A 26,767-nucleotide genomic window follows, 5' to 3' on the forward strand; every position below is an offset into this window, starting at 1 on the left:
GTAATGCTTAGAAACCTTCGTCTAATTTCAACAGGTGATACAAAACATAAAACCATCCAAAACAGCAGCACTTCTCCTTCTTCTCCCTCCCATGTACAACTGAATCATGTCACCATGTGACCCATACAGCTTACCTGCCCTTCCCCGGCACTTTCTCATTAGGCGGAGCACCAGGCAGTTTCCACTCTATCTAGTGTGTGGTCCATAGGCCAGATTCCAGTCCTCACTCTGTCAGCTTTGTGCTGGTTTGGCAGTACGAAACTGTTCAAACCAGTTGATCTGGCCTCTGGTGAACTCCCATTGTTATAATCTGGTGCAAGGGCATGTCTGGGAGAAAGAGGTGTATGACTGAGCATCCTTATGTCTTGGTTAACCGTTCTGCCAGCACAGCCCCTTGGGGCCATAAGCAACCCTGAGAAGCTCTAATTTGTACCAAGAATCAAGGTGTGTGTAAGGGTCAGAGGTGAAAGTAAGCTGGTACGCCCCGGTACGGCTTCCCCAGGTGGCAATTTAAAGGGCCTGGGACTCCCAGCAGTGGCTGGAGCCCCAAGCCCTTTAAATTGCTGCCAGAGCCCCACTGCTGGAGCCCTGGGGTAGCGGCGGTAGGGCTCCAGGGGTTATTTAAAGGGCCGGGGCTCCCACTGCCTCTACTGCCCTGGGCCCTTTAAATAGCCCCTGGAGCCCCGCCACCACTACCCCAGGGCTCCGAGAGCTATTTAAAGGGTTGGGGCGTTAGAAGCAGGGGAGTCCTGGTCCTAAGTTAAAGGTTTCCAAGTCTGTCCCTAAATCTCATTTGCTGATCTCTGTTATTCTGACAGGAGGAAAGTTTTAGGAAAAAATGGCACTTGCAAATTATACATTATTTCAGTTTTGTGCATGAGTTACATCCTCATTTATCTTTGTCAAAACCAAAATAATTTCACAACTGTGGTGTGCCTGACTCAGCAGGGGAGTAGAGGGACAAGTGGCTCATGTGAAACTTTTTATTAGCTCCAGTCCCTGCTTCTCACCAAAATCAAGAAGTACAGCAACCCAAAGAATCTTCATGTGCTTTACGGAAGAACATGTAAGTAAATCTTTAGAGTTCTATTCTACAAGGGCTTGAAGTGGAAAATCAGTTAACGGTTTGTAACTATTAAGTACTGATTTTTCACTGTTAAAAATTTAAATTAATATTCCAGGACTAAGCATTCACTTTAAGGACCAGCTCCTCAGCTGGTGTAAATTACACTAGCTCCGGTAAAGTTAGTGAAGCTACAGCAAATCACACCAGCTGAAGAGCTGATCCTAAATGATGGCACTGCAATTCAGCTCTAGGCTCTTTCCAGAACATAGGTGGTTCGATTGTACATTCATACAAATATTTGGGGAACTAATCTAAATACAAGTTACATTTGGGATTTCCCACACAATTAACTATGGCTGCAAACATACAAAAAATTACATTTGTGCTTGAAGTTAAGCATGTTTTTAAAGGTCTGCAGCATCGGGGCCTGTGTCCATAACATTGTGGGGTGTTGATAGCAATGTTCCTACTAGAAAAATTTATTCCTTCCTCCATTTTCTTTTAGTAGCTGCAAGACTTACTATTGCTGCCCCATGGCATAATCACTATGTGTCCTCTGTGAACATCTGGCTCAGTATTGGATGTGTTTACAATGAAGAAACTTACTAACCTAAAGAATAAAATAAATCCATTCCATCTTGCACTATTTATTATCTTTACCGAGTCATATACCTCAAAGGTGGTCTATTGTCCTTTGGCCCTTATTAAGAATGTGTGGTGTTTAGATGCATCTTTGTTTTTGTCTGTATATGGATAGTTATTGTACCTCATTTTCTTTGTATTGCTGTATGTTTGCATTTTAGTTACACATTCATGTATGTATCATTATGCATTGTAATTGAGATGTGTGTTTGTTACCTTCGCTCCCCTCTCTAAATACAATTTAAATATACGAACTTTCCATTAAACACCAAGGGCCCGACTGAAGTCAGTAAGGGTATGTCTACAGTGCAATGAAACACCAATGGTTGGCCTGTATCAGCTGGCTTGGGCTTGTGGGGCTGCAGGGCTATAAAATTGCAGTGTTGACATTCAGGCTCAGGCTGGAGTCTAGGATCAAGGAACCTCTGGGACCAGCCTGAGCCCAAACGTCAACACTGCAATTTTATAGTCCCACAGCCCAAGTCAGCCGACATGGGCCAGCCGTGGGTATTTTATTGCTGTGCAAACATACCCTAAGAGTCTTTCCATTGACTTCTGTGGGCTTCTGGGCCAGGCTCTAATTTCTGTGCTGAATGCCCCACACTTACCAAGCAAACAGAAGTTTTAAGCAACTTTTCTACATTTATTTTTTCTCTTCATAAAACCCTCTTAGCATTTCCTGGTACTTCTAAAAAGGTGAAATAACTACTCTAAGTCTCAGTGTAACCCTGACGGCTGAAACGGGGTGGAGAGGTGGGAGGGGAATATTTTGAAACTCAGATGTGATTTTATTTTTCCTACTTTTATGTATTCTGTGGATTTTAAAAAACAAATTAAACAGCATGCAAAGCATAAGTATAATGCATGAGATAAAATCACAATGTAAAATGCAGCCATTAATACAACTTTTGCTTTGTATAAAAATACTGTGTATTGTATGGGGGAATGGTTTCATAATGCCACCCTTTTCCTTATGAGTAATCTTTTCCCTTCAAGTAGCTGTTGAAATAATGGGGCCACTTGTGGTCAAACTATACTTGACTTATATATAGTCATGAAGCAGACTGTGATTATGCAAGTACCCCCACCCGCACCCCCACCCAACAACTTGTGTATGGACTAGGCAACATTTCAGTCCTTGGGCTTTTCCCAAGCAAAGACTGTATCAAAATGGAGTAAGGACTTCAGTATTTGACTGTATGCCTTTACGATATTCAATCACGGCTTTCAAATGAGCCATGTTTATATTGTCTAGTGGTTTGATTTAGAATCTGTACTGACAAGTCAAAATATTTTGTGGAAGCTAGTTTATATTAGCTGGCAAATTCCATTAATTCTCTCATTTTTATGAGACAGAATTTTGCATGCTCCTTCCAAGGTGGAAATCATTTTTAAAAAAGTCAATAAAGAATTTGGATGAGGGTAGTGAAGCTGTATATCAGTAGTATAGCTCTCATTACATTATATATGTAGCAGTTTACAACATATAGAGATGTTTTCAGAAATGTCCCCGTGTTGGTTTCCTCTCCCTTTGGCACCGCTGATACTTCTTGTCTTTGATTTTAGTGCTAGGATATGAATGTGAGATATAAAGGAATGGCTATATTATCGGTGAACAAGAGATTGGGAGAGGGTACAAGAAGCAACCTCCCCAACCTGTGATCCCACAGAGGTGACAACTACAGTGAGCTGGGGAGCACAGGCTGGTATAATGCTGGACTTCCCCAAAAGAGAATGCTTATTGCCCATGTTCTTCCATACCCAACAGTGGTGGGGGGCCTGGAACAGGGTGTGTAGAGAGCATGTGCTCTAAAAGGGTGACAGAACTCCTGTTCTAGCAGAGGGATTGTGGCTGAGTGAGATGATGTTCTCCAGGAACTTCTGGTACTATGCTGTTGTTCTTCATCCCACTTCAACAACAGTGAACAGTGTCTGAAGACTACAATCTGGGCTAAAAGCCCTTTCCCAATATTCTTGTCTTTCATTTAAAAATGAGATTAAATACTAGTTCTTAGCTCTTCCAGTCTGTAATCCTTACATCATCAAAACACATGACAAACATTAAATGCCACTGGCATCACTCTCATAATTAATCCTTACAGTACCCAGCAAAGTAGATGATTATGAGGATTCCTGTTTTAAATAGTTAAATTACAGGTGGGGAAATTGAGGCACAGATTTACTGAGTGACTTGCCTTAGGACACAGGAAGAATCAGGCCAGCAACAGGAGTAGAACTCAGCAGTCTCTGGCTCCCATCTTTTGCTCAGATCACTAGGATCCACCTTCCCTCAATAATATAATATATAGATGCCGACTGAAAATAAGAATCTGGGGGCAGGGGGAATTGCTGTCCCAGACTGGTTTCTCTTTTTGTGATGTATAATGGCAATCTGTGTTTGCTGGGGAATACAAGGATAACTATGCTGCATTCCTAAAAGGAAGACACAGGACTTGTAAAAATGAAAGTGCAGGGTCTCTGGTGGGCAAAGTGCTCCAAAAGTAGGCAACAGACACAAAAGGATGAGGCTCTTTGGTGGAGGGCACTTAGCCTCAATATTACAGCAGGTATAGAGGGGTTGTTCTTTTCCCTCCTACTCAAATGCGGCGTAGACATACTTCAGCATAGCTTCACTGATTTACTTTTTCCTTTTTAGAAGTTCCAGAAAGCTCTCAGAATTTACCACTTGTTTTAAGGACTGATGCATGATTTTTAGCTGAATCATTTCACACAGATCTGTTTCTAATTCTGAACCAGGGTGTTAATTTCTAGCCCCAAGGATGATCAGCTGTTTTAGAGAGCGAGTAGCTGATGCAACTCCAAAGAATTTTTGGCTTTCAAGGCTTTTTTTTTTTTAAAGAAAGTCCCCAGTGTTCACCGTTTATAGTGATCCTGCTATACTCAGGTGATGACATTTTATATTTAAGACTTGGGTAGTGGGGGAATAAAACAAACAGCTGCTGAGCAGGTGGGTTGCAATCAGTGATCTAGATGGTGTGATTTTGGCACTGTTCGGAGTAGGCTGTGAGGTGGAGCTGGGGGGACTGGGGACGGGATTGTGCACAATCGCTTTCCGAGCACTCCCAAACGCAGGCACTGTACTGACTGCCCTGGGTGACTACGGAAGGAAAATGGGGCTGCCAAGGCTGAATCCCCACTCTGTCACTTTGAGTACAGAAGATGGGGACCTGCAAGGAATTTAAAAATTAATACTGGCCACTCCAGGCTTCTATTAAACTCCCACGGTTACAGCTTTTCTCTGATCTTGGCTCGGCTGCCACCACCCAAATGCACCCCCACCCCCTTGAACCCAGGAAGGTGTACTTGGGAATTCTTTCCTGTGGGGTACCCTCAAGCCCTTTCACACACCCCTCTCCTGGGAAGAGCTGAGAAAGAAAACAAAGGAAATTAGCCGTTACTACCAGCTAATCAAACAACATGCACAAACCTCTTAGGACACCAAAAATCCAATCCTGTTCTTAAAAAAGGTAAATGTTAATAAAAACAAAAAGGAAGAAAATACATCTGGAACTTAGGCTTCTGCTAGAATTTAAAAGAGCAATTCCAAAAATTAAGCACCCAAAATAGCTTTCTTGGGGATTAGCTTAAAGGTTACAAGCAAACAAAAGCAGGTGGGGTTAGTACAGAGGAGATCCACACACCAAAACAAAGAAATAAACCTAATCACATCTATTTAAACATGCCCGGTCCAATGATTTCTTCCAGGTATGGAAGATGAATTTTTATACCTGGTTCAAGCCTTACACAGAATTCCTGCTTATAGCATTGCTTCTCTCTATCTCCTTCGCCAGAGAACAACAGAGAAAGAGAACGTTTCTTTCCCAATTTTAAAAGTTCTAGCCTTCCCACTGGCTCTTTTGATCAGGTGCCCACTCCTGTTCTTTTACCTGTGGGGCTTGTTAACTCTTTCCAGGTAAAGCAAGCAGAGAACAGACACCAAGAGGGATTTTACAGCTAACTGGCTGGGTGTTCATAAAAGGGAGCTTCTCCCTCCCCTTCCCCCGCGCAGACACCCAATTCATTTATCACAGGGGCCATGGGAATCTGATCACTAATAGCCCCTTGTGAACTCCACACTGTGTATCAGCACAAAGACTAGGGACAATCTGGCCCTGTATTTGTTAAACTGTAGCAAAGTGATATGCAAACACGTGCCAATTTTTGTAACTCATAACAACAGCCCATTCTTCCTGGAATTAGACATTCAAGTTTGTTTTCAGAGTTTATGTATATTTCATGGGTGTCAAATATCCACCATCCTGGCTCTAATGCTTTTCTTGTGTCCAAAGTCTTGCTTTGGTATTTCCCTCTCTTTCATCTCCCTAATTTCAAAAGCTATCTTAGATCCGGCCAATTTTTTCTGTGTTGTATGCTGATTCCCCGGCCATGTATTGCAGCCTACATATTTTATGGGAGTATAATCATTAACAAACAATAATGCACTGAAGTATCTATATAACAAGGAGAAGAGGAATAGAAAATATGCTTGTGTAAAAGGGATGATGCAAGAGAAATCAACCTTATAATTTGTGATTATCTCACATTTGCGTGCTTATCTTAATGTAACATTAATGCTAAAAAAATCTGCATTTGATTTATATAATTATTAATTAAAGAACAGAAATCCAGATCTTTTCAGTATCCTGGGTCAGACCCCCAGTCTTACCTCCATTATGGCCCTCCAGTTCTGTGCTTGATTCCATTGTAGAGCTATGACAATTTTCACCAACTGAGGATCTGACCCATAGAACTTACCAAAGCTTCGCCGTCGGAGCTTGCAGACTCCTTGATCTGGTTTGCAGAAATTTGGTTTTCACAGTTTATAAGATTTGCCAGCTTCCTTAGCAGAGCTTAAAAATTCCTTGTACCATCACAGAGGACTACAGCCCAAAGTATCTTAGGAGTTTCACAGAAGTTCTCTGAGACTGAAAAAAATGGAATACCAGATCTATTTAACCTAACTCATTTGGGGACTGGAGTATTGTAATGGGGCAAGAAAGGCAGGAATCCTCCCATAGAAGCTGTGGGGTGAAATCTGTGCTGCCCTTTAGATGCTACACCAGCCTAATAGGTGGAGTAGCTTCCACAGTCCTGGATCCACTCCCTTTGCTGAGGCGAAAGACTAAAGTACCTGCGTAGCTGCAAATCCTCTGATCCCTGGCCCTCCACTGACCCTGGCCCTCTGTCCCGCCACCGTGCACATGCCTACTATTAAAACTTTAATACGTGTATTTGTTTTCATGTGTAGATTAAAGGTTTCCCTATTAGGTGAAACTATAATAATCCATTTACAAAATCCTGCTACAATAATAATACGTAAGTAATCCCTTACCTGTGCCAGCTACCAACATTTTTGGTGGCCTCAGAATATGGCCACCAACTCTTGCTGGTGGCCACACTCACACTTTTTCATAAAATACTTAATTAGCTTTAGGAAAACCAAATAAATATGCACAAATTACAATGATTTTGAGATGTATTTATTTATTGCTAGCAAGTAAGTCTGTTGTGAAAAGTGATATTAACAAACATACAGGTATCACTTTTCACAGCAGTCTTACTCAGCCCTGGCAAGCCTGGGGACAAATTAAGCCCTGAATGGCGGGTCGGGGGAGGCAACGGGGCCAGGGGAGATGGGGTCTGGGGAAGTAGCAGGGGGCTGGAGCCTGAGACCCTGCTGTTAGAGCCTGAAGTCTCACAGCTGGAGGACGGGGGCCAGGGCTGGAGCCCGAAGCCCCATGTCCAGAGTCTGCCACCCCACCAACCCAAAGCCTGAGCCCCACCGCCCTTGGGAAGGCAGGAAACTCCCTGTCTGCCTGGTTCTCAACCATTGTGGCCCAAGTGACTCCAGAGGGGGGCAGGATCCAATCCCTGCTGGTAGCCCCAGCAACCAACATCAAGGCAGTGCATCTAGGTACAAAAGTGAGGGGCACGGGGAGGGAGCCCTCCCTCCCCATCACAGTCCAGGGGACTGTGGCCACAAGAAAAGCCTGGTGGCCGCATCTGAGAAATGTTGAACTAGACTACATACTGTAACCAGTGATGAGCTGCCAAAATCTTAACAGCCAGTTCCGGATACAAAGTTCTGATTTAAGGGATGTGCCACAGTATGTATTTTTTGTACCAATAGGGTTACCATACATCCGTATTTTCCTGGGAGGAATTTAAAAAAATTTTAAGTACCAAAAAGCCTGACATGTCCAGGAAAATATGGATGTATGTTAACCCCACCTAAAGTTCTTTTTTAAAAAGATGGGCCTGAACTAGAAATGAGCTCCGGTTCACATGTGTGGGTCCCCGCCACTCCCAGGGGGTGTGCTAGGGTGACCAGATGTCCCGATTTTATAGGGACAGTCCCAATTTTTGGGTCTTTTTCTTATATAGGCTCCTATTACCCCCATCCCCATCCCGATTTTTCATACTTGCTGTCTGGTCACCCTAGGGTGTGCACATGTGTGGGTCCTAGGTGCTCCCTTCCCCCCTCATTGAAGCAGGTGTGCAGGGTTACTGCCCTGGGAACTGAAGGGCACCAGTGGCTGTGGGGCTGGCTGCAGACAGGAGCATGGGGCAGGGCTAGCTGGAGGCAGGGGGTGTGGGGCTGGCTGGAGGCAAGGGGGTGTGGGGCTGGCTGGAGGCAGGGCAGAGGCTGGCTAGCTTTGGGCAGGGTCACAGGGGGTGTAGCAGGGGTTGGCTGGAGACAGAGGAGTGCGGGGCTGGCTGGCTTCGGGCAGGGAGGTGCGGCAGGGGCTGGCTGAGGGCAGGGCAGGGAGTGCGGCAGGGGCTGGCTATGGGAAGGGCAGGGGGGTGCAGTAGGGGCTGGCTGCAGGCAGGGCAGGGGCAGGGGCCCCTCCAGACCCCAGCATGCCAAGCACATGCTTGGGGCAGCGGGGGGCGCTCTGCCAGTCGCCGGGAGGGCGGCAGGCGGCTCCAGTGGACCTCCCGCAGGCGTGCCTGCGGAGGGTCTGCTGGTCCCGTGGCTTCTGTGGAGCATCCACAGGCACGCCTGCAGGTCCACCGGAGCCGCTGGACCAGCGGACCCTCCGCAGGCACATCCACGGGACCGGTGACCAACAGAGCGCCCCCCCGCGGCGTGCCGCTGTGCTTGTGGCGGCAAAATGGTTAGAGCCACCCCTGGGCAGGGGGTGTGGCAGGGCCTGGCTGTGGGCAGGGTGGTGGGTACTCATGGGGAGAGCGGCTCGGAGCAGGACACTGCCCAGGCCCAGCAGAGCAGCTGGGGACCCACCAGGCAGCAGCGGGAGCCCCAGGTCCAGGGGTTGTGGGAGCAGCAGCAGCAACAGGGCCCGTACACAGGGCCAGGTGGCAGTCCACATGGCTCCTGCAGCGCAGCGCCTCTGGTGGCCAGAGGAGGAATTACATCACTTCCTGGCCGGAGCCCATCAAAGCTGCAGCGCCCCCTCACGGGGAAGCGGGTTAACAACCGGTTCTAAAACTGCTTCAAAATTTAACAACCGGTTCACGTGAACCAGTGCGAACTGGCTCCAGCTCACCACTGACTGTAACAGAGTTACTGTGCTGGCTGGGTCTATGCATGTGCATCACATCCATAGACAGCCCCTAAAGGCTGTGGCTCCTCCCATCTGGAAGGAACCCTGACTCATGGAGTAACATTGAAAGGAAGTTTGCAGCAACAGGGTGTGATTCTGTCCCCTTTTCCAATAATAAATACATGATTTGCTGTGACTGAGCTCATGCATTCCAGCTTTGCGAACAGGGGCTGCTAACAGGGAGTTTCGCAAGGGAGTTCTCCAGGTGAAGGAGGAGCAAATACTGCATCTGTGGGGTAAGTGACTGTCTGTAGTGTGTGTTTGTTTGTGTTTGGGGGTTACTTGCTGTGTGCTGAGCTTGTGTTTGTCAGTCTGTTTGTTTGTTTGGTTGTTTGAAGGACCGTGTGCTGTGGCTGGCAGTTGGCGGCCGTGAGCTTCAAAGGAAGGTTTGAAAGCTTGAAGCCTCTGGTAACTGGCTGAGCCTTAATCAGTGGGCGGGGCATTCACTCAGGCCAGGGCTTTATAAAGCCACGCACAAGTGACCAGGGAGCTTTGTGAACAGGGAGTTTCACAAGGGAGTTTGGAAGGGGAGTGGGAAGGGAGCGGGAGTCCCTTGTCGGTCCTAACCCTCCCTCTGTAGTCTCCCTAAAACCTATAAACCAAACCACATTTCAAAACCTCTTTCTGTAAACCACCCTTCCATTAACTAGGAGACAATGCAGACAGAAGCCCAGCAGCAGAGTGGAGGCTATCCAGTTTATTGCACTGAGTGTTGCATGTATGATTATCTGCCCTGTGGGCGGGTGGCGTATGTGTGCAGTCTGTGCAAGGAGCTCCTGGCCCTCAGAGACCATGTACGGACTTTGGAGGCCAGGGTGGCGGAACTGGAGGAGCTAAGAGAGGCAGAGAGGTATGTTGATGAGGCTTTCCGGGACACTGTAGAATTGTCCCACCTCCGCTCAGACAGCCCCTGCGCTGTTGAGGAGGAATAACGGCCCAGGGAAGCAGAGCAGTCAATGGGAGCAGAGGAAAACCTTCCCGTAGTTGGGACCCTCCTTCCAGATGGTGCTGGGGTTGCCTCTCGCACTGAGGTTACCTCTCCGGGGGAGGGAACTCCAGTTTCTAGGAAAAGGCAGGTGTTAGTAATGGGAGATTCGATTATTAGAAACTTAGATAGCTGGGTTTGTGATGACCGGGAGAACCGTATGGTGACTTGCCTGCCTGGTGCGAAGGTTGCGGATCACACAGGGAAGGGTGGAAGCCAAATTTAGGCTGCTAGGGAAGAGACTGAAATCCAGGACCTCTATGGTGGCATTCTCAGAAATGCTCCCAGTTCCACGCGCAGGGCCAGGTAGGCAGGCAGAGCTTCAGAGTCTCAATGCGTGGATGTGAGACGATGGTGTAGAAAGGAGGGGTTCACGTTCATTAGGAACTGGGGAAACTTCTGGGATGGGAGGAGCCTATACAGGAGAGATGGGCTCCACCTAAACCAAAGTGGAACCAGACTGCTGGCACTAAACATTACAAAGGTTGTAGAGCAGTTTTTAAACTAGGAGATGGGGAAAGCCGACTGCTGCAGAGGAGCATGTGGATCGGACACAGACTTCTCTTAGGGGAGAGTCTGATGATAGAGAATCTCCAGGTTATAGTCAGGAGCAGAGGATGGAAGGGGACAATGTAAGGGCTGGATCAGATGATAAACAGTCACATAAAAAAGAATCTGGCACATCAGAAAAAGGCAGACTAATAAACAGGGACAAGTTTTTAAAGTGCTTGTACACAAATGCTAGAAGTCTAAATAATAAGATGGGTGAACTAGAGTGCCTTGTGATAAAGGAGGATATTGATATAATAGGCATCACAGAAACCAGGTGGACTGAGAGCAATCAATGGGACACAATCATTCCGGGGTACAAAATATATCGGAAGGACAGAACAGGTCATGCAGGGGGAGGAGTGGCACTATATGTGAAAGAAAATATAGATTCAAATGAAGTAAAAATCTTAAGCGAATCCACATGTTCCATAGAATCTCTATGGATAGAAATTTCATGCTCTAATAAAAATATAACATTAGGGATCTATTATCGACCACCTGACCAGGACAGTAATAGTGATGATGAAATGCTAAGGGAAATTAGAGAGGCTATCAAAATGAAGAACCCAATAACAGTGGGGGATTTCAATTATCCCCATATTGACTGGGAACATTTCACTTCAGGATGAAATGCAGAGATAAAATTTCTCGATATTTTAAATGACTGCTTCATGGAGCAGTGGGTACGGGAACCCACAAGGGGAGAGGCAACTCTAGATTTAATCCTGAGTGGAGCGCAGGAGTTGGTCCAAGAGGTAACTATAGCAGGACCGCTTGGAAATAGTGACCATAATACAATAGCATTCAACATCCCTGTGGTGGGAAGAACATCTCAACTGCCCAACACTGTGGCCTTTAATTTCAAAAGGGGGAACTATACAAAAATGAGGGGGTTGGTTAAACAAAACTTAAAAGGTACAGTGACTAAAGTGAAATCCCTGCAAGTTGCATGGGCCCTTTTTAAAGACACCATAATAGAGGCCCAACTTCAATGTATACCCCAAATTAAGAAACACAGTAAAAGAACTAAAAAAGAGCCACCTTGGCTTAACAACCATGTAAAAGAAGCAGTGAGAGATAAAAAGACTTCCTTTAAAAAGTGGCAGTCAAATCCTAGTGAGGCAAATAGAAAGGAGCACAAACACTGCCAACTTAAGTGCAAGAGTGTAATAAGAAAAGCCAAAGAGGAGTTTGAAGAACGGCTAGCCAAAAACTCCAAAGGTAATAACAAAATGTTTTTAAGTACATCAGAAGCAGGAAGCCTGCTAAACAACCAGTGGGGCCCCTTGATGATCAAAATACAAAAGGAGCGCTTAAAGACGATAAAGTCATTGCGGAGAAACTAAATTGATTCTTTGCTTCAGTCTTCACGGCTGAGGATGTTAGGGAGATTCCCAAACCTGAGCTGGCTTTAGTAGGTGACAAATCTGAGGAACTGTCACAGATGAAGTGTCACTAGAGGAGGTTTTGGAATTAATTGATAAACTCAACATTAACAAGTCACCGGGACCAGATGGCATTCACCCAAGAGTTCTGAAAGAACTCAAATGTGAAATTGCGGAACTATTAACTAAGGTTTGTAACCTGTCCTTTAAATCGGCTTCGGTACCCAATGACTGGAAGATAGCTAATGTAATGCCAATATTTAAAAAGGGCTCTAGCGGTGATCCCGGCAATTACAGACCGGTAAGTCTAACGTCAGTACTGGGCAAATTAGTCAAAACAATAGTTAAGAATAAAATTGTCAGACATAGAAAAACATAAACTGTTCAGCAATAGTCAATATGGTTTCTGTAAAGGGAAATCGTGTCTTACTAATCTATTAGAGTTCTTTGAAGGGGTCAACAAACGTGTGGACAAGGGGGATCCGGTGGACATAGTGTACTTAGATTTCCAGAAAGCCTTTGACAAGGTCCCTCACCAAAGGCTCTTATGTAAATTAAGCTGTCATGGGATAAAAGGGAAGGTCCTTTCATGGATTGAGAACTGGTTAAAAGACAGGGAACAAAGGGTAGGAATTAATGGTAAATTCTCAGAATGGAGAGGGGTAACTAGTGGTGTTCCCCAAGGGTCAGTCCTAGGACCAATCCTATTCAATAAATGCTCTGGAGAAAGGGGTAAACAGTGAGGTGGCAAAGTTTGCAGATGATACTACACTACTCAAGATAGTTAAGACCAAAGCAGATTGTGAAGAACTTCAAAAAGATCTCACAAAACTAAGTGATTGGGCAACAAAATGGCAAATGAAATTTAATGTGGATAAATGCACATTGGTAGTAATGCACATTGGAAAAAATAACCCCAACTATACATACAATATGTCAACTTGTGGAACTCCTTACCTGAGGAGGTTGTGAAGGCTAGGAGTATAACAATGTTTAAAAGGGAGCTGGATAAATTCATGGTGGCTAAGTCCATAAATGGCTATTAGCCAGGATGGGTAAGAATGGTATCCCTAGCCTCTGTTCGTCAGAGGATGGAGATGGATGGCAGGAGAGAGATCACTTGATCATTGCCTGTTAGGTTCACTCCCTCTGGGGCACCTGGCATTGGCCACTGTCGGTAGACAGATAGTGGGCTAGATGGACCTTTGGTCTGACCCGGTATGACTGTTCTTATGTTCTTATGTTCTTATATGACTCTGTCCGTGTGTACTAACCCACCAGAAAGGAGATCATGAGCTCACACAGCAATACAGACAATACATAAGGAGATGAGAATGTTCATGATAGATTAGATAGGAAGGAACATATTTTCTAGTGGCTAGGGTAAGAATTTTGTTTCTTCTATGTTCCCTTCCCAGTTCTATCCCTGAATCACTTATCTGAAGCCTGACATGACACCTTCTACCTGAAGGTCCCAGAATACTTTACAAACATTAATTATAACATTCCTCTGATGTGTCTAGCATTATAACTACCACCTGCTACTGCACTCATTTTACAGCTGAGTAAACTCAGGAACTGAGATTAAATGACTTCTTCAATCCTGATACTGGTAGGGGTTCCGCATTTCCAAAGAGCTGTTGTGCACCCTAAATTCCCATTGAAAGTCAATGAGCACTGAGAGCACAAAGCAGCCATTAGGTTATGCTCCACACCTGGATGGCCAAGCCACAATGAGGCAATGGCAGCGTGGAGAATGGAACAAAGAAGTCTCAGACTAGAACATAGCTGGAATCAGGCCCCTGCTCTGGTACTGCTAAAACCAAACAAGTAACAACAAGGAGAGGAAGAGACACGCAATACAGTGAATGCTTCAGTGAATCCATATACTCAAGTGCAAGTAAAATACTGTATTTGTATGAACTATTAGCCTAATTACTGGTAACCTGCTGTGTTCAGGCGAAAGAAAACTCAGTGTAATATCTTCAAATGGTTTTTGTAAAGACAGCAGCTTCCTATTACAGGCCAAAATTGCAATAGTTTATCTTATTTAATTGGTATCCGACATCATAATATGTTAAAACTTTAATATGCGTATAAATTTGTCCTGTATTTTTGGAGAAATCTCACTATAAAAAACATATTGTAAAAAATGAAGGGAAAAAAAGATGTGGTTGCAGGAAATATATTATTACCTAGCAAATGTTGAATTGTGATTTAATTTCACAAGAATGCTCTAATTTAAACATATTCATACATCCACACACAGTGGCACATAGAAAATAAGGTTATAGAAGGCAAGAGTGGGTCTTTAAGGTTATAGGGTTACCACATGTCCAGGTTTTCCTTGACACTGCCTCTTTTCCCTTTCTCTGTGTGGGAAGATTTCTCAAATAACATGCAGTGTCCAGGTTTTTGCAGAGCAGGCAAGCTGCAGCTCAGAAAATGCTCCGATTGGTTTGCTTCCCAATTGATCTCTCCCCTGCATCCACAGCTGATTGGTCCATTCCTCTGCAAGCCACAAGTGCTGAATCCCTCCCACACAGGCCCCAGCTTCCAGCTCTGGGTCAGGAGTCCCACAGGGAAGTGTTGACTGACAGCTGTTGCTGCATCCTGGGCTTGCGCCAGCCATCCTACCACCTTGACAGGAAGTAACACTGCCCCCCACCTCCAGTGAGTACCCCCTCCACAGGTACCCCATCTAGCTCCCCCTCCCCTCTTTCTTCCCCCAAATACTCCCTCCCCTTTCCCCACAGCTCTTCCCCTTCTGGCAGTGTCCTCTTTTGGGATACCTGAAATGTTAACCCTCGCTGTATATATTAAGGGCGATATGTAGTTGCGTCACCCTGGGAGATGGTATGGTTCTTCCTCCAGGGCAGGGGGAAGGAGTACTTTGCTACATCCCGTTTCAGAAGACAGCACATTCCCTCACCCTCACCCAGACAGCTCCATTGGCTGGTGCACTGGGGAAGGGGATGAACCCACTCAGTTGTTCACAATGCAGTGTTTTCCCCAGGAATTGAAATTGGGGGGGTGTTGAATTTACAGCGGGGGTCCCTCAGGGCTGATGAGGGGTGAGACCATGAGGGTGAAGGTGGGTTGTATGACACCATAGTAAAAACTGAAAAATGTTTCATGACCATTTTATTAGATTTAACTCATGTTTTAAAATCATCACAGAAATTAAAGTTGGCTACTCAAGCTTTCTGTGAAGCACTACATCTACATCCTTCTTGGTTTCTTGTTATAATTTTGCACAACTCTGTTAATGAACTTCTTGAATGCAATGCGTTCATCTTTGGTGGCTTCTCGTGTGTCCGGAACTTCCATTCCTTCAACTGATATGCTCATTAGTTTGTTCACATGATCAGGCAGAAGGCGACTTCTTTCATAACACAAAATTCTATTCAGTGATGAAAAAGAACGCTCAACAGTAGCTGTTGTGACTGGGACTAGCAAGAATTCCTACTTCTTTCATCCTGGGAAACATAGCATAAAGATCTGGTCGAGCCACTAGTGATGATAAAATAGAAGTTGAAGTCAAATCTCCATTCATTCGTTGTATGATATTCCACTCTGTGTTCAAATTCTCTATTCTGTCCTGAGCACATGGCAGCCCCATTGCTGGTAGTGCCACACTCTATGCAACTGTCAGTGTTTTATAGGACAGGGATCTGTAAAAGTTACATAGAGGTTGAGTAGAATCTAGAAGTCGCTGTTGTAGATTTTTAAGAATCAGGTCTGTGTACTTTTTCAGATGTCTTAACAAACACTTCTTTTCCTCTTCACTTAAGGATTCAATATAAATGCTTTCATTAGTCAATTTCTGGACTGAAGTCTTTGCTTCTTCCAGTACTTTTTCAATGGATAGCTCTCTGATTGATCCAAATGTAGCTTCTATCGCTGGACAAAGATCTACTTCTGTTGTAGCAGATGCCTGGATGGCATTGTTTAGTGACCCAAGTGGTTTCAACAGAAGACTTACAATAGAGAGAATGGCAATAGTCTTCTCTGAACTTAGTAGCAAAAATAATCCACAAGCCTCACTACTTAGAGCCATTCCATCTTGGTAGATACTTTCCAAAGCCAGTAATAACAGCTGGAGTAATTTTAAGACAACAGCCAAGGATCGCTCATGAGAAAGCCAGAGGGTTTTCCCAGGTTGGACTAATTTGAACTTCAGTTCCAGTGTATCTTTTATATTTTCCAAGATATTCAGTCTTTTTGGACTTTTGCTGAAAAAAGAACATAATGAAGACGTTAAATTTATAGATTTTTAATGTCTTTTGAAGAGTTTGCAGTTCGTACTAGTGCTAGTTGGAGTAGATGGCCTCTGCAGTGTGTATAGGAGAGATTAGGGTTACACATGCCTCTAGCCAGTCAGTTGAATTTCTTGCCGAAAGATAGTGAGCATTTGCTGGTCTTGTTCGGAACCAGTGTTCAACTTCAGGATGAACAAGTGACAATGCACTTAACATTGGCCTCCAGTTTGTAGTGTGTGGTATCTCTTGCTTAAATAGAAAGTATGATGCCACAGCCATGTTTGTTCATAGGAACTGTGTTGTTTCTCCAGCATTCTTAACAGCCTCATTAACACTCACCGGTGTTGTCTTTGGTCAGTGGAGACTCAGAGTTCAGAGGTGCTTTCACATGAGTTCACTTCCCAGGTGGGGGGCAAGAAGGCACCTTGCTCGTTCCTCCAGCAGTTCACTGTTCACTCTGGCCACTGTTGTTCATTCTGCCACCATTCACTCCATTGCTCTGTTGCCAATGGCCCTGTGCCGTCACCTTCTGCTGCCACCTGCCACTGTGACCACTGTGAGTCGGTCTCTCGAGGTTCCACCCAGCTCTCAGTGATTTCAGCTGAGCTCTCAGTGGGGGAACCTTGCTGCTAGTGCAAACTGGGCCGTCTCTTCCACAGAAACACTGTCCCACAGCAGATCTAAGCACTTAGACCTGATTATCAGTGATTTCAGCTGTCGTGGCCGCTTAACAAAACAAGAGACTAACATGGAGCCTAATCAGCTCTGTCTTTAAACAGTGGAGAGGGGCAGGTCAAATAGTACTTTTGACTTAGGCAGACCATCAAGCAAAACACCTGTCCCCACCATCTCTCTTGATTCCCTCAATCAGCACAGGGTAAGTACAGTTCTGCTGCCCTTTACTCATACAATAAGAATAACAACATTTCATTCTCCCCCCCACCCCCACATTCAAGTGATTTGTAACCCAACCCCAGCCAAAATCTATCACTTGGGCAACACAGCTCTGTTTGCTGGATGCCTAGGTAGATTAGGTGTGAATGTAAATAGAATCTGGTCCTGAAACCTTTCCCCCCAGCCGCCACTTCATCACTAGCTGTCAGGGAGAGCTCATTTAGACTTTGCTTACAGATCATAATTTCAAATGATTAGGTTGGCCAACATCACCGAAATGAATGCACTGGCATTGTCATAAAAAACAACAGCTGTATAAGGAAGCTAGTCTATGTTCATACTTTTCAAATCTATTATACTTTTTCAGATACATGTATTTTATCATACACTGTATATGCTTTTAAAGTGTGTATTAATGTTTCAATTTCAATTCAAATGTCCAAACAATCACTAATTTGGCAACATTGCACGTAACTAGTTTATAAAACTTGGGGTGGGGGTGTTGGGAAAATTCAGAGGGGGTGTAGGGAAATACCCGTCACAATGGGAAGTACTGGGCATGCATCTTCTGCTCACAGCTTCTGGCAAAGCTAACATAACTGTGCCGGGGAGTATGTTTGTGTTTGAGGGGAAGGGTGGGGCTTACTCCCATGCACCGCCCTGTAGCATGAGGACCCAGTCTAGCCCAAAATGAATATATATAAAGTCAAATACTAAATCTATATATATACAATTTAAGAAAAAGGACGCAAATATTTTGAAAAACGCTAAAGTATCTTTTGGTTCAGCCACTTTGCCAATACAGTTGGTGAGAGGTTAAGGACTGAATGGACATACAGATGGAGCTATCCTTTTGCACCATAGAGATGGTCCTTCTGGTTCAGAGTCCTCTCTGGCTGCCCCATTCTCTTCCCCATTCCCCAACCCCCTGCAGATTTTGTAATGCAAAGTGTTGTTTGTCAGTCAGTTGAAAGCATACTACTAATAGACTGCAGTTAACTGTGACTAATGACGTGTTTTGTTTTCCTTTATTTCTAGTATGAGCCATCAGTGGATTACCAACCTTCAGAAGAAAATGAGAATTTTTGCCTCAATAACTCGATACATTTGGGGACTTTTTGCATCAGAGAGGAAGCCTGGCTGGAAGAATCTCTTGCAGCTTTTTGCAGTTTGCTCTACTGTTAGCTTCATCATAAGCGGCTTCTTATTTCTTGGCTTGAAATCCTTTCTAGCACACTATCCTTTGGTTTCCTTAGCAATTTCTGGGTCCACCTGGATTGGTCTGTCTACTGGGTTGTGTTCCTCCAAGCACATGCGCTGCTTTGGCACACTCTTTGTTCTTTCTTGCAGCTTGCGTGAAGGTAGAAATGCACTTATTGCTGCTGGGACTGGTGTCGTGGTAGCTGGCAACATCCAAAGTATTTTTCACAACCTAAAGATATTGGCAGACAGTATAGCTTGCAATCTAGAGATTGAGCAATTTTCCTTTATAAAAGACTATATGAAAATAATTCAGTGGATTTATAATGAGGCTAAACATTTAAGTATCCCAGTGGAAGAACTAGCATCATTGAGTGACAAATTCAATGTCTCTTACTTAATTTCAGATGAAGATTTGAAAATGAAGTTAAACAACACAAAACAACAAATCCTGAGTGTTACTAACCATATATCTTCTATACCGCCCTATATAAACCAGGGATTGTTGCCTATAATAGGAATTCTTCTAGTTCCTCTTGGCACATACCTTTTCTTCAGAAAATTCTTGGGTACTCATGGTGTGAAGTTTAAGAATATTTACATTACAAAACAGTTCATTGAATTTGATGAGCACCAAAAGCAGCAACAAAAGCCCTGTGTTCTTCCACTCAATAAAAAAGAAAGAAAAAAGTATGTGATAGGCCCATCCCTCTGCCTTACACACAAGGAAAGGAAAAGCATAGGACGCGTTCTAATCCCTGTATTTACTAATCCTTGCATCTGGGTTCTGTTTTCAGCAGTAGATTATTTGCTTTACTGGCTAATTTTGTCAGTGAGCAAGAATCTCCAAGCATTACCAGAGCTAGAGGTTAATTTGAAAGTCAAGTACCAAGTAAGTACCTTACCTATAATACAATATATTGCTCCTGATAAGTTTTAGTATAGAAAAATTCCTCTTGACTTCAGTGGATGCTCGATCAGGCCCATAGATACTTCCCTTGACTTTTTCATTCCAGAGAAGTCACCGTTACCCATCTAGTCATGTATTCATGTGTTTCTAGTAGGGTCATTACCATAGTGTCTGTGCACCAAATACAATGCTTCAAGTAATGTTGCTGTATGGGACCAGACAATTCTCTGCTCTTTCTTTGGTTTCATATTTCTAGGGCAAGATTTGTAGGAGAAGGGACAGTTTCAGCAGCCATTCTGTATGTTGATGTATTGTGGGGAAGGTCCACACAAAGAGACAAATTTTGCATTGCATTCTAACAAGATGCTCTCTGGTGGTATGGAGTTCCAAAGAGAGGTCCTTCTGCTTGAAACAATCTGTCCTTTGCTCCCAAGAGCATAATACTGGAAGCCTATTAGTGATAAGGTCTCTGTAGGTCACCACTTTTATAGTAAATTATATCACCATGAAAGTGACAGATGAGATGTCTCTGTGTGCAGCTGAGTTGTTTAAAGATTTCACCATTTAACGGAATACTGAATCATCCAGGAGCAAATGTTAAAACTGTTTTATCAACCCCACTGTGTTCCTCAAGTATATTGCACAGTGACACTTATGCATGTATTCCATGCAGTCTCCTTCTTGGATCTGCTCCTGAGTGAGGAAGAAGATCTCTGTGGCCACATTTTATTTAAAGAATTTATAACATAGAAATGGCTCCCATCTAAAAGAACCACCCTGCAACTTGCAGTAGGCCAAAGTAGGGTGACCCAAACAAAATCAGTCAGGTAAACAGGTGGGGTGGCAACTTTATTCTAGTAGGACCCTTACACAAAGTAAGTTCCAGGTCATGTCCTCCATAAGGAACTTCCAGCCTCCCTCTGGTTTCTGTTCACAACAGCTTCCCCTTCATAAATTTGTGCCACTTGAGCCCAATCACCATAAACTTTTTGGCAACAAGTTACCCTGAAGCAACAAGTTACCCTGACCATAGTGTTTAAATATGAAATCTTGGAAGTGTGACATTATTGAAAGATTGCTTAGGGAAGGATTGAAATCAGAATATTTTAAACAGGAACCAGTACTCTGACACAAAATGGTAACGCCCTTGGTTTATCACAGAGGAAGGCAACAGATGGAAAATATATCTCAGAAGAAAGCTCTAGTGTTTAATTCCTCTTTATGAATAGCTTCATTTCCTTTTAAGCACACAAGGATTCCTGCTCTCTATACACAATATTTTTTGTACTGGAGGCCATTTTAACAATTTATACTCTTTATTCTGGGCTGCTTTACCCATAACAACAGCATCATCAGCCACTCAAGCTGACTAACAGGCATTGAAAGCTTGTGTACTAGGAAGAGGATTCCATCTAAATGTTCTATGCATTTTCTAGTAATTTGCATTCTAAATACCTACAGTGGATCTAGGCTGACCAGATAACAAGTGTGAAAAATTGGGACAGGGGGTGAGGGGTAATAGGTGCATATATAAGAAAAAGCCCCAAAAATCAGGACTGTCCCTATGAAATCAGGACATCTGGTCACCCTAAGTGGATCTCACAATGGAATGCCACAGAGAGGGAACAATCAACATTTTACCCTCACATTCTTATACTTGCAAACAAAGTTTGTGATCCTGCAAGCTGCTCCATGGGTGGAGCCACATAGACATCAGTGGGGCCTGCAAAGGCACAGGAGGTCTGCCCACCCAGGGTGGCTTGCAGGATTAGGGCCTAAAAACCTTACATAAAGTACACAACTTCTCGATCCCTTAGGATCAAGAAGTTTCAAAGGGATTTCAAGATGTTTAACTGTGTGTACAGTGTAGCACATGTTCATTCTTCTACTGTTAATTTCTTGCTGCTCAGCAGGTACAATTCTTCTTACTTCCTCTCAGGGTTAAATGTGCTAACACTAATTCCCTCCCCCCCCCCCCCCAATAGTTAATTTATACAAGAAGCAATTATAAAAATCTCAGGTGTTCTGAAGAGGAGGGTTCTTAAAATGAGGGAAATAATTAGGTATTTTGCTTCAAGTTACAACCAAACAGAAAGGGATTTAAAATTACTTAATATTTGATCTGCCAAGATATTTTTTTCCTTTCTCTCATATGTGTCACATATTTTACTCATTTCAATAAATAAAATTAAATTGATGGCCCATCTTCAAAAGGGAAGTATAGAAGACACTCACCTTAAAAACCCAGAGTATACTAAAATTCAAATCCACTGCCTCTCATATTTCTGAGGGTGTTCTACAATGCTATGGAGAAAACCTGAGTTTAGGTTTCACTCCCATTTACTGCTCTTTTATTCCCTAGCCAGTGAGCACTGCAAAGGATTCTCATATATAGGCCTTGAAATCAATTTGCAAAGCTTCTGAAAGTATGTTAGCATAAAGAGTATAATGGAACGAACTATGGCAGCTGTACTGCACATCATGACCACCCTGATCTTCACAGCAAGCATGGGGCACAACCTCAGATTCCCCCTTCTTCAAAGAGACAGACTTCCTGCCTCTACAAATTCTGAGCAGTAAACATGGTAGGCCTGGGGAAGAGCGATGCTCTTGGCTCTGAGCAGAAGGCTTTACAGGGAAGTTCCCACCCCCAGATCCCTTTGTAGGTGGCAGCCCCCACTCACACAGAGGACTGTTGGGGGCACATCCCCCAGCACAGCAATAGGTTCTGTAGGAAGGGCGAGAGGAATTCCCAATGCAGTGGGTTCCATGAAAATGCTGATCCACCACCCTCCTGAGCAGTGGTCTTTCTGTGGATAACGGTCCCTCAGCCTTCCCAATCAGTTCACTTTATGGCACTCTCACACCCTTCTTACTTTCCCAAGCAGTGGCATCTATGAGTGTGCTTAGCTCCACCTCCACCCTACTATAAGCAGCAGGCTCTGTGCTTCTTTCTTTCCCCCCACCTTGTTACAGGAGTGGATGTGGATGGGGTTGCAAGGGAATGGGGCTACTAAGAGGCGATTGCCTTAATCCAACCCTCGCTCCTTCCTCTCCAAAGGCAGAGAGCTGTTCGCTTTTTAAGACTTGTAACTGCAGCTGGTCAAGAATTTTCAAACAAAATGTTTTTCCTATGGAAAACGTGGTTTCTGCACAATCAAAGATTTCTGTGGGAAAATTGAAACAAAATGTTTTGGATTGGGTTTTTCCCCAACTGAAACTTTTCAGTTTGTCTAATCAAATCTACTGTACTGCTGCAGTCTCTCATGGAACTTGTAGTTTGCGGGCTTCATGCCCTCATTTTCCCCTATTGGGTGGACTCCCTGTCCAGATAACATACATGATACATTGCAGTTTCCCCTCTGGGTGGACCTCTGTGGGATATAATGGGAATCCCCTGGTCACAGTGCATCATAGGGGATGTAATCTGGCTGGGGGGCCTGACCCAAAGATGAGAATGGGGATTTGAGGCACCAGAGTTGCAACTCCTTTGAGGCATTGGGGCAGCTCAGGTGAAGGAATGCAGTTCACTGAGCTGAAGCAAAACGTTTCTACATTTCATTCAGGACTTTTCATTTCCCCAAAACACTCAATATTTGAGCTTGGACATAAGCAATTGTCAAAATATCAGAATTTCATGGGATGGAGATTCTGACTTGTGATCAGTTCTACCTGCACTGGACAAATGAGCAGTACTGAGTCTCTGTAATAGAGGGTAGTAGTATACAAACAGGATAATCTATGGGTAATCCAAACTGTGTTCTGCAGAGAGCTGTCTGGTCACATAGAGATGGATTTGACTGAACAATGTAGCCTTCTGATTACTGCTCAGTTTTCTGCTGTGTGGGAAATTAATACAATTCCTAGTAGATTGGAGCCCAGGCTGCAAAGTTTAAACCTTTATATCAACTTCCTTGAAGTCTATGGAATTTGGATCCTATGGGGTGGCTCTAATACCCTGTAGGCAGGTATCCACATAAAAAAACCTACCCTGTCTTCACCACAATTGGCCCCATAGTGGTCAGTTTCAGAGATAGAGGCCAAAGACTAGTCAAGCAGAATGAAGCCTGCAACCTCTTGAGCACTTTAATCCTGATAAAGACAGGCACAATCTGGCTCCATTTTTTGTATCTGTGTTTCATACTGAATATCTACTGTGGTCTTTCTTCTCTTATCCACTGGCTCATTTACACAGTACCTTTGTGAATAAATTTCCCTCAGCCCCTCTTTAGCTGTTAATCATCAGACATATCAAAGAGATCAGAAAAAAGCAACAAAAGTTACTGGGTGAGGGATGCAGGCAGAGAGAGTAAATTATGAGGAAAGATCAAGCAGCAAAATACCACTTTCATTTACACCCCTGTAAAGCTGGACTAAAGGAGAGTGTAATTAGCTCTTGCCTAATTGAAAAGTAAGCAGAGACTCGTCTACAAATATCTGAAGGTTGTAAACACCAGAGAGGAATAATTGACTGGTTTACAGTAGGAAAAGGATAAAATTAAGGAGAGGGACAATATCATCAAGAAAAAGTTCCTGACAGTTTGACCCCTTAGACTGAGGGACTCCAAAGAGACTTGGTGCAAATCCTATCATTTGGCACATTTCACACACAACTGGGGAGTTCACAAGTAAACATACTGTTATGAACAATCCTTCATTGACAGGAGATGGGCTAGATCATCATGTCTAATACAGATCACTCTGCACAGCTGAGTATGAAATGCAATAACTATTTTAAAAGAAATTAATTGGTACTAAAACCAGCTTTTTTCCCCCATACAGAAAAATGAAAACATGTTTATTTTCAACAAAGGAGAGCGCAAGACAACAAATGTTTCCTTTAACTCTTCTCTATTTAAGCATGAATGCCTCCCTAAACCAGATTTTTCGCTCTCCTCAACATGGCTCCAGCTTGGATGCATCATCTTTTGTCTAATAATATTTGCGTTATTCTCCACCTCCCTGACGAAACTTAAAATACTTGTGTCAACTTCATTTTATCCCAACATAGAGATGGAACGGATACGTTATCTGCATAAAAAAATACTGAGAAAAAGATCAAAGATTTCACAGAAAAATGTAAAAAGGAAATGGAATTCATTTGCTACAAAGGTAAGCCATGAACACTATGGAAAAAAAAGCTCTCTCTCTCTCGCACTCTCTCTCAGAATAACTTCACAGTTCAGATTCAGATGCAGATCAGAACTTTTCCAAAGTCCAGGTGTAGCTGAATCCAGGGTCTTGGTCTGCTTGATCATAAAGGCCCTGGTTCAGGAAAGTACTTAAACATTAGCTTAACTTTAAGCACATGCTAATATACTTTCCTGAATAGAAATGGATTTTAGTACATGCTTAAGTGTTTTCCTGAATTGCGGCCAGAGGTAAGTTGTAGTTCTATCACCATGTTGTCCTATCCACACAACACATGAACTATATTAGAACACAGAGGCACACCTAAACAGGCCAGATAATCATGCACTGGCCCTGTGTCTTCATATATGTGTGGAAAGTGCCTACTTTATAAATGGTGTTCTCATGATCCAAACATGAAATAATTGGTATTAATAATCAGCTTCTTACTGTTAACAATGTTCAGTTTCTAGCAGATCAAGTTGCACTATGGTTAATGCAATTCTGTGTGTAAAACACAATTGGATGGATACTGCAAATAGCATATAGCGAGAAGAACTTTTTATTTTCATGTGCAAAAAACAATGAACTACCCACATATATATATTGTAATGGATTTCTATGCAAAAAATAGCTCTTGGCACTTAAAATGCTGGATGGCAGGGTCTGTGAAGGACTGGTACTCAGTGGTAACATGTCACTAACCCACCTTTTCTGTCTTCTCAGTTCCATTTCTGGTTCCCAGTATTCAAGGCAATGGGAATGGTCAGGAAGAAAGAAAAAGACATGATAAACATCAACAATGTTTGAAAAAGGCCAAGTAACCTTTCGGATACATTCACAGTTCTTTGGGTCAACAGGTCCCTATATATTGCACCTGTATTGCTCTTGCTTTTAAAAAATATTTCCATAAAGTGCTGCCAGTTAATTTGCATATTAGATATACATTTTAAATGAGTAAAAATAGATGTCAAAAGATAGCAGCCTCCAGTATTTTGGTAAAATTTGGGAAACTGTAATAATATTTAATCCTATTATTTAATCCATTTCAACTCTGATTCTGCACTGCCTTGCACCTTGTGCAGCCATTTAGGGCCTGATTCCCATTCCTGGTAAGGCCACCATACATTGTTGTGGCAGTATTACTCTATAATTTACATTTGCTTCTACCTATTTTACAGTAGCACCACAGTGTATAAAGTGGCTGTACTGTAAAATAGGTATCAGGCTTTTAGTCTCCAATCCAACTTTAAGCATGAGCTAGCCCATTGAAATCACTGAGCCTAACATATTTTTAAGTATCCTGCTGAACTGGTGACCTTACACATATGTGAAGTGAGAGCAAGATGCTACTATTCTGAACCAGTAGCATCTGACAACCACTCTGGACTAATTTTACACATACATAAATGCCACAAAGTGCAAGGCACTGGAAAATCAGGCCTTCTGTGTCCTTGTTTTCTCTTGGACTAACTTATTCTCTCCAAACAATTTCAAGGAACTACACTGGTCATATATAAGATTACAGTAATATAAGTTTGCCTGAACAACCTTGATTCTGGCATTTCCTAACTTTCTTCTTGCAATATTAATAATGTTCTGTGAACATAGGGATTTTTTTGTTTTGTTTTATTTTTTTGTAATTTCCTAGATTTTTAAAAAAGAAAACTATAAAAACATAAATTCCATCATGTGGCAGCTTGTCGATACCCACATTATTCATCTGCAAGGTGAGAATCTTTAGATCTATCACACAGACCTCTGACACTTGAACTAATAGAGTAACTGACAGCAGAAGTAGGTTGTTATCCTCTATGTGGACAAGCACTAGTGGACAAACAATTTCAAGGAACTACACTGGTCATATATAAGATTACAGTAATATAAGTTTGCCTGAACAACCTTGATTCTGGCATTTCCTAACTTTCTTCTTGCAATATTAATAATGTTCTGTGAACATAGGGATTTTTTTGTTTTGTTTTATTTTTTTGTAATTTCCTAGATTTTTAAAAAAGAAAACTATAAAAACATAAATTCCATCATGACATTATTCATCTGCAAGGTGAGAATCTTTAGATCTATCACACAGACCTCTGACACTTGAACTAATAGAGTAACTGACAGCAGAAGTAGGTTGTTATCCTCTATGTGGACA

At 43.1% G+C, this 26,767-nt stretch overlaps 1 protein-coding gene across 2 annotated transcripts; it reads left to right on the plus strand.

The window, feature by feature from the left end:
- The first annotated feature begins 958 nt into the window (after nt 1–958).
- On the plus strand, nt 959–26,219 carry LOC120396361 (dendrocyte expressed seven transmembrane protein). Of its 2 annotated transcripts, XM_039521140.1 has the most exons (5): nt 959–1,066; nt 14,711–14,889; nt 18,411–19,464; nt 24,265–24,594; nt 25,339–26,219. In XM_039521140.1, exons 3-5 carry the CDS (start codon nt 18,412–18,414, stop codon nt 25,420–25,422), a joined length of 1,467 nt encoding a protein of 488 aa, XP_039377074.1. In that variant the 5' UTR covers nt 959–1,066; nt 14,711–14,889; nt 18,411; the 3' UTR covers nt 25,423–26,219. The 2 variants fall into 2 exon arrangements, with proteins under 2 accessions (XP_039377074.1, XP_039377075.1); XM_039521141.1 differs by lacking the exon at nt 14,711–14,889 and having other exon boundaries at nt 1,006–1,066.
- Nucleotides 26,220–26,767: the final 548 nt, after the last annotated feature.

The sequence above is a fragment of the Mauremys reevesii genome, linkage group 2 (genome assembly GCF_016161935.1).
Source record: "Mauremys reevesii isolate NIE-2019 linkage group 2, ASM1616193v1, whole genome shotgun sequence".
Lineage (NCBI taxonomy): Eukaryota > Metazoa > Chordata > Testudines > Geoemydidae > Mauremys > Mauremys reevesii.